The following is an 8927-nucleotide window of genomic DNA, read 5'->3' on the forward strand; positions in this document are numbered from 1 at the left end:
TGTAATACCGAAGTTTTCATAGAAGAAGCAATGCCCTGGTTGAGTTTTAAAATGAATACAAATCAGCAAAAAAATTAAAATGTGCCCCATTTTGCCCCTTACTTTCCTCTTTACTCATCCCGTCCTTACTTCTTGCTTCTGCCTAGGACTTCAGTCAAATATCACCAAGTTGATGTGGGTTTTTCTAAGACTATTTACATTTCAAATGCTTCACTCGTTATTTTATTATTTCCCATTTCTCTTATTATTACATAACATAATGATAAATTCTACTAACATAATTCTTTATATGTTCCACTAGAAAAAAATTACCGTTTTGTCTTAGAGTTGAATAGAAGAGGCTAAAGGGAATTGGGGCAATGAATTGGATAAGAAGCAGATTTTAGGTTTCCTGGGCATTTATAATATGCTAGACATCGTGCAAAGCACTTCATATTTATTTATTATTTAACTTTATCATTATCAGAAAGAATTCTGGAGTCTCGATTTTGAAAATGATAAACGCTTTTTTCTTTCATAAAATTTTATCTTATTGATCATACCTGCGTATGTGGGTTAGACTATATTAACATGTAAAATGTAAGATTCAAATTTCTCAAGTCAGAATACATATTAACAAAGAGAAGCTGATGAATCTTGTATACTTAACATAGCTAGACTTCTGGTCATGATTCTGACACACTCTTGAATTTATTACTTTGATTCCATACAGCAAGTGGAGATCATTTGACCTAAGACAATAATAAGCCCTTTTCTACATTATGTGTTTTAGTCTCTACACTGCAGTTTTTTTTTCTTTCTTTTTCTTAATTTTATTTAAAAGGAAAAAGAGAAAAAACAAAATAAAACAAAGCATACACTGCAGTTTTTATGAGTGTAGAAACAGCGCTTCCTATGACACAGTGAATCCTTCCTTAGTAGGAAATTCTTGAGGTTGGGGTGTATTTAGGACATCTCCTTAGGTATTATTTGGTAATTATTGATTTTTCTCCTTCCCTCTCTGTTTTTTAAGAGGATACTCGACCTGACATCAATAACTTTCATTATGCATCAAGATGCATCTATTAAGAAGCACTTGACCTGACTTTCCTAGCACCACTGATTACTAAACTGAGATAGAATAAAACCCAAAGTGAAGCTGTGGTTTTGGATTCCTCCATAGAACAACACTGAGACATATATAGATTGTATATGGTTGTATATGGTTTATCTCAATCTAGACTAGAAAAAGTGGAAATCTAAAATATATGAACCCAATGATCAATTTTTCTTTTTTAAGTTTTGGAGAGGAAAGATGTTTGATCTTCAGCAACCATAACAAAAAGGTGGAGAATGAAGCTACAGATTTTCCTCCTTAGGCATTATAGACATATAAATGACACATGGAGACTTCTTTTACCTTTGTGGGATTTGAATTCCTAACAAAATCTTGGACAGAAGCATGATGTGGGAAAACTGGACAACTGTCAGTGAATTTGTTCTTATAAGCTTCTCTACCCTGTCCTCTGAGCTACAATCTCTCCTGTTTCTCCTATTTTTGACCATTTACTTGGTTACACTAATGGGAAATGTCCTCATCATCATGGTCACTACAGCTGATTCTGCTCTGCAAAATCCTATGTACTTCTTTCTCAGAAACCTATCTTTCCTGGAGATAGGTTTCAATTTGGTCATTATTCCCAAGATGCTGGCGACCCTGATCAGTCAAGACACAACCATTTCCTTCCTTGGCTGTGCCACTCAGATGTATTTTTTTTTCTTCTTTGGGGCCACTGAGTGCTGCCTCCTGGCCACCATGGCATATGACCGTTATGTGGCCATCTGCAATCCCTTGCACTACCCAGTTATCATGGGCCTCAGGTCATGTACCCAACTGGCAGCTGCATCTTGGTTCTCAGGGTTTCCAGTAGCCACTGTGCAAACCTCATGGATTTTTAGTTTTCCTTTTTGCGGTCCCAACAAGGTGAACCACTTCTTCTGTGACAGCCCACCTGTCATTGCACTGGTCTGTGCTGATACCTCTTTGTTCGAATTGGAGGCCCTGACAGCAACTGTCCTATTTATTCTGTTCCCATTCTTACTGATCCTGGGGTCCTATGTCCGCATCCTCTCCACCATCTTCAAGATGCCATCAGCTGAGGGAAAACACAAGGCCTTCTCTACCTGCTCCTCCCACCTCCTTGTTGTTTCCCTCTTCTACAGCACAGCCATTCTCACATATTTTCGACCCCGCTCTAGCACCTCTCCTGAGAACAAGAAGCTGCTATCACTATCCTATACAGTGGTGACTCCCATGCTGAATCCCATCATCTACAGCTTAAGAAACAATGAAGTGAAGGCTGCCCTAAGGCGGGTCATCCACAGAGCTATGGGCCTTCAGAAGCTATGACTAGCTTGGAAACTGAAGCGGTGAAAAGCAGGATAAAGGGAAGAAAATAAAATTGTCAAAAACAGTGTATAGCAGGCTCTTATTCTGTGAGACTGTGGTACCAGTATCTCTAAGGATGCTGCTGGTTTACATAAATTAAGATCCTCTGAAAATTAAAAAGTCCACTACAATCCACTCTTCTGTTTTAACTTTGAACTTCTTTACCAATTTCATTTTATAATCTTCTGCTTTACTTTCTTCTATTTATCCAAAATCCTAGCTGAATATTTTTATGGTATATTTATGTATAAAGTAATTAAAATAATTTTACTATTGACAATGAGTACTTTTCTATTCTCTTACTCATTTTTATAAACAAAGTTTTATTAAGCCATCTGCACATTTCAGGCCCAGGCTATTCCCTAACAACACTGTGGTAAACAAAACAAATATTTGGCCTCATAGAATTTAGACTCTAGTAAGACAGACAATGAAATGTTCTTCACACCTTCAAGGTCTTGTAATGTGCATGTGTTCAGAGGAGTAGCAATTGAGTGCTGCCTGTTCTTCCATAGTTGTTCTGAGCCTCCCTGGGAGAAAGGCTACTCCACACTGACAACTGCCTAAATCTCAAATTATTCACATGGGTTATGAAAGCTGCTTGACAGGCATGTAATAAAGAACTCTCCAGTCAAGTATAAATAAATTAATTATGGGAATCTTCTGTAAACAACTCAAAGATGCTTTGTTTGTTCAACGTTTTCTTCAATATTGGAACTGGATGAAATCAACTGTTCCTTTCAAGCTTGAATATCATTCAACCAACAGACTCTGATTTTCCTCAGTGAACATAATATCACTCTTAACAAATAGCAACCTTGGGTAGAGGCAGTAAAACTTGGTGTAATTCCCAATACCTCACATACAATTAAAGAGTACAACAATATTTACTGCATAAGTATATCATTTCCACCAACTCTATTTAAAAAATACCCTATTCTGGTAAATGGGTACATAAATTGAGATAGAGAGCTACAATGGACTATTGCTCAACAATAAAAAGAGATAATTAATGAATATAAGATATACCCACAAAAGCATCATGTTATATAAAAGTCAGACTTAAAAATATACTGTTGGGGAGGGTAGGGATTTACTTTAGTGCCTGCCTGACAGGCATAAGATCATGACTTTGATCCCTGGTATATATATATATATATATATATATATATATATATATATATATATAGTTGGAATACATGTAAATAAAATTTTAGAAAAAGAAAATATATGGTAACAGCAGATCAAATGATTGCTAGAGAGTAGGAGGAAAATGAATACATTAACTAAAGGGTACACCATAGACTTTTCATGGCAATGAAAATCTTTTATATCGGGCTAGGGATTTAGCTCAGCAGCATAAGCGCCTGCCTTGCAAGCAGGCAGTCCTGAGTTTGATCCCCGGTACTGATAAAAAGCAAAAAGACAAAAAAACAAAGAAAATCTTTTATATCATATTTAGTGGTCGTTAAACTATTGTTTACAATTGTTAAAACTGAACTTTAATATGAACATAATTTACTAAATGAAACAGTTGGATCCTCTTGGTACATTGATTACACTGGCCCACATCTATCACACAGAATTCAGTATTTTGTCCTCATAGAAACAGTCATAGTGTTTCTCCTTTCCTTATGGTGAAATAAAGTGCAATAGACTCAAGTCCATTGAATTTATGTCACCATTCAAGTACAGTAAGCAGAAGCATTTTACTTGGTAGAACTGCAAATTTGACCTTCTAAAGTCGCAGTTACCACACCAGCTAAGAAGTGCTATCTTATACAATGAAGTACATGCTTTTTTAAGTAGTTGTCAATATATGGTGCTGTTTCTACAACTGGTAGAATTCAAAGATTGTTAAATCTAAGGATACAATTGGACTTGCTCCTTAGATTATTGAGCAAGTAACCCCTTGCAGATTTTTTGTAACCCACCTCTACATTTTTAGGTTTGTCTCCTTTAAGATTCCTACTATCCCCAAAATAAACATCTTCACCAAGGTCTTGAATCACTGAGAACCTTAATGAATTAGAAACAGGTTCTCACTGGTATTGTGGTCCTTTTATCATGGAACTGATAAGCAGGCATAGATAAAATCACTGTTGCCTGAAGTGACTGATTTTATTTCTAAACACAAATTTGGTTGCCGAAAGATACTGGTGGTATAGGTGATTGATTTGGGGACCCAACTGAGTCACTGGGATATCTCACCATACTTCTGCAGTCAAAAAGAAACTGCAGAATTTCAATAAAAAGAGATTATCAAGAGCTCAAATTTTAAGGGAAAAAGTTTTAAATCACCATATGAGATAAACACTAGAAAATGCAGAGTAAGACAGAAAATAAATTCATGGAAGATAGTGAAAGAAAAGTTATAATTATCAGTTTAGATCTAGTAATCAGTATCAGAAACTATAGCAGGTATGTTTCCTATTAATTATTTGCTTTTTTCACCCTTTTTCTTCCCAGGTTCCTAGTATAAGTCATCCCGGTGAAGCTATATTTTAGGTATCAAGAGGTGTGACTCACTGCTACAATACACTTGCTGATGTAACTGTGTGTGCTCCCTGTAATAGGAGCATGAATTAACCCCTGGACAAAGAGCAAGTAGATGCTGAGGGCCAAAGAACAATCCCTTGCTCTTCATCTTCAGCTTCCTTTGACATATTCGTAGTCTGTCCTTTTTTACCTTGCTATGTTCTTCAGGATGTTTGTTGCCTTTTATTGTACTCTGACTTGTAATTGTAATACAACAGCGAGGCTCAGAAGGAAAGTGGAAATTAAGCTTGAAGTCGTTCTCCCCAGGGCTTGCTCACCTACATCTAACCTAGTCCACAGCACTTGCCTGGTATACTTTGCATACAGTTACTCTCTCTAGGTCCTAGCTCTCTCTTCTTGGACCTTCGGGTTTAGATTTGATTACAGCTTCTCACTTTAGCCAGCCCTGTGATATGCAATTATTTCTTGTTGATTTACAAAACTATATATTCACACTTATGAATGTGCATCCTCATAGGCAAGATCCTAATATATCTGAAAGTACAGTGATATGGACAGAAGAGCTGTCAGGTCCATTATATTTGTGATCTTCATTACCCACCTCTAATACACATACAAGTACACTTGCATGCACATACAAATAGGATTTATGGCAAAAAGTCAATGCTTTTTAAATTTTTATTATTTAATGTTTTTTAGAAATGTGAGGGCTGGGGATTTAGCTCAGTCCTGTAAGTGCCTGCCTGGCAAGTGCAAGTTTGTGAGTTCGATCCTCTGTACTAAAAAAAAAAGCAAGTTAAAAAAAATTTTGAAAGTACTAAAATACTTGGTGTAAGATCTTGGATAGATGAATTATGTATGTATAAATTACATATAAAAGAGAACTTTTATTACAAGGTCTATAAAATATGAGTGTTTCTCAGGGAATTTCCTGAATCTTGAGTGTCAAAGAATAAAACAGAAGAAAAGAGATCCTCTGTACCATTGGTCCTTGAATTGTTATGCTTCTTCCACAAAGAAAGTGCTGAAGAATAAAGAGTGGGCTCATATACAAGGCTCAAGGAAGAGAGTCTTAACACATACAGTTCCTCAAGGAATCAGACTACCCAGCAAGTTTAACATGTAGGAAGTCAGAAAGGTCTCTGAGTCAGCGAATGTCCTCAAGCCTATTTGGGAAATTCCTTGCAGCTACTTTCCTCAGTGCTCCCTTCACATCCTTGTTTCTCAGGCTGTAGATTAAGGGATTAAGCATGGGGGTTACCACTGCATAAAAAACAGACACCAGTTTCTTTTGCTGTTTAGAAGATTTGGGTGTCATGTAGGTAATGATTCCTGATCCATAAAAAAGGATGACAACCATAAGGTGGGAACCACAGGTAGAAAGTGCCTTGAGCCTTCCTGCAGCTGACTTGATCTTGACCACAGTCACTATGATGTAACTGTAGGATACAAGAATTAGGGAAACAGGTATAAGAAGAATCACAACCCCCATGAAGAAAATGGCCATCTCTGAAGTGCGAGTGTCAGTGGATGCCAGAATCAACAATGCAGGGGCCTCACAAAAGAAATGAGCAATCCTGTTGCTGCCTTTGTAGGTCAGCCTTAGGGTGAAAGTGGTATCCACCACAGACACAAAAATGCCGCTGGTCCATGATCCTGTGGCCAACTGGATACACACCCTCCGGGTCATGATGCTATAGTAGTGCAAAGGGTTGCAGATTGCCACATACCGATCATAGGACATCACTGCCAAAAGGACACACTGTGTACAACCAAAAATGAGGAAAAAACAAAGTTGAGCTGCACATCGTGTGAATGAAATCACCTTCTTTCTGGAAAGTAGGTGGACTAGGGCCTGAGGAACTATGTTTGTAGAGAAACAGAGGTCAGCCACAGACAAGTTGCAGAGGAAAAAGTACATGGGCGTATGAAGCTGGGAGTCAGCCTGAACAAGGGACACAAGAAGCAGATTTCCAAGCACTGTGACGAGGTAGACACCCAGGAATAAGGTGAATAGCAACTGTTGGGTGTTGGGGTCATCAGAGAGTCCTAGAAGAAGGAATTCTGCCACTTGTGTCTGATTTGTCTGTCTCATAGTTTGTCTCCCTTTTCAGCAAGAAGTCATCATATGTAAACATAAGGGGTCATAACCTATAAAATTATCTAATTCAGAGTTGGAGGGTTTACATGTAGCCCCAATTACTACAACATTTCAACAAATTCCCTTTATAATTCCTTTAGAGGATGATCAGGCAGCTTAAACTGGGAACATTCGCAGTGTTGCACAGTAGTACTGTATGATATGTTATATTCCCTATTTGTATACCCTGGAAAGTGTAGAATAGATCAAAAATGAACCATCCTCCTTTTTTCGATTACCACAGTTTCAAAAATAGGGCAATGAATGAAGATCAGAGGTATCCATAAAGTCATGCCGAGCAATTGCAGCTTATCATCAATTCAGTCCTCTGTGTCTTTTGGTGCTCTTGCCACATCTCCATCTCATGACTGTGCTAATGTATTAAAAAATATTTTAGCCATGCAGCTGATCTTGTCTCTTCCCTAAAAAGACAGCCAGGAAGATATAAGAATTCAAAGAGAGCCAAAATACTCCGTATAACCAATATGCTTCTTAGAGAACATAGCCTATCCTAAAGGAATTGGGGAGCTAAACAATACACTTGACATCTTATCTGCAGCTTCCACTGGAGCTCTGTGAAGCAAATCTCAACTGTGAATAAAATTCTAAAAGAGTAGACCAACCAATAAACAATAATTTTCATTTGTCATCAACTTGGCTGATGTCTGGCTCTGCTTTAACAGTACTAGTACCCCCCATCTAGCCCATCATCATCTATTATTACCTTGTGTTATCATTGTTTATCCCTCCCCCAAACTTAAAAACGCCTTTAAAACAGTGTAAGCTTTTACTGTGTACTTGATAAAACATAGTAGAGCACCTCATTCAATAATTACAGTCTCAATAAAAATGTAAAAATAGTAGAGATATATAGAATGCCTGCATGGTCAATGAAGAGATTGGAGCTGGTGATTTAGCTCAGTGGCATAAGCACCTGCCTTGCAAGCAGGCGGTTGTGAGTTCGATCCCTGGTACCAATAAAAAAAAAAATTTGATGTGGCTGTTACAAAATTTTATATAGTTGTTAGAAAAGTAAAGGATAGTTAAAATGTAAAGTTTACAGTTCTATGCAAAGGGTAGATTATCAACTATTTATCTGATAATTGTTAATGTTTCAAGTTTTAAATGTATCAATGATTACCAAGGAAAATAGTTACATCAAATATAATTATCAGTATAGTTTTAGAAAACAAGTGTGTAAGCCGTAACATATGTGCTTTAATAATAAAGACTATGTGTCTTCATTAATATTTTTTGGGCAATACTGGGGATTGAACTTGGGATCTTTTAATAAAATACATTTTCAGCATTTTTAAGTTCTTTAAAATTTTGAGACAGTGTCACACTGAGCTGCTAAATCAAACTTGCAGTCCTCCTGCCTCAGCCTTGCAGAATGACATTAAAAGAGGTGGGTCCAACAACCACTTTTATTTCAAAATAATTATGACCTTAAATATTTGCAGATATCCAACAACTACAATGTGATATATAAATACTTAGGATTTCTGTTGCTGACAAAGTCATACATTCTTCCAACACTGTTACCAGTGATAACCTAAAGTAGAAGCAAATGCCAATTTCATTTAGAGGAAAGTTAAAATGCAGAGGTAGCATTTCACATGCAAATTGAAGAACACCTTGAAATCCTGGCTAAGAAACTCCTAGGCTAAAGGAATTTTCTAAAAGAAGGAGAGAGAGAGAGGAAGGGGGGGGAGAAAGAGAGAGAGGAAAGAAAGGAAGAAAAAGAAAGTAAGAAAGAAAGAGAAAAGATCAAGAGGCAGTATTACATCCTACATAATCGATTAACAAAGCCTTAAAATCTAGATGGATCTGTAAGTTAAAGTGATGAAAAACTACTTA

The 8927-nt window shown here is 36.9% G+C and overlaps 2 protein-coding genes across 2 annotated transcripts; one reads left to right on the forward strand and one right to left on the reverse strand.

Moving 5' to 3' along the window:
- The first annotated feature begins 1441 nt into the window (after positions 1-1441).
- LOC100724892 (olfactory receptor 10A4) lies at positions 1442-2389 on the forward strand. The gene has a single exon (XM_003462466.1). The coding sequence runs from the start codon at positions 1442-1444 to the stop codon at positions 2387-2389; it is 948 nt and encodes a 315-aa protein (XP_003462514.1).
- Positions 2390-5973: 3584 nt separating this feature from the next.
- Positions 5974-7173, reverse strand: LOC100715470 (olfactory receptor 2D2). The gene has a single exon (XM_013144096.3). The coding sequence runs from the start codon at positions 7020-7022 to the stop codon at positions 6075-6077; it is 948 nt and encodes a 315-aa protein (XP_012999550.3). The 5' UTR covers positions 7023-7173; the 3' UTR covers positions 5974-6074.
- Between the last annotated feature and the right edge of the window lie 1754 nt (positions 7174-8927).

Source organism: Cavia porcellus, unplaced genomic scaffold, assembly GCF_034190915.1.
Source record: "Cavia porcellus strain 051 isolate PalLab524CR breed Dunkin Hartley unplaced genomic scaffold, mCavPor4.1 scaffold_9, whole genome shotgun sequence".
NCBI classification, from domain to species: Eukaryota; Metazoa; Chordata; class Mammalia; order Rodentia; family Caviidae; genus Cavia; species Cavia porcellus.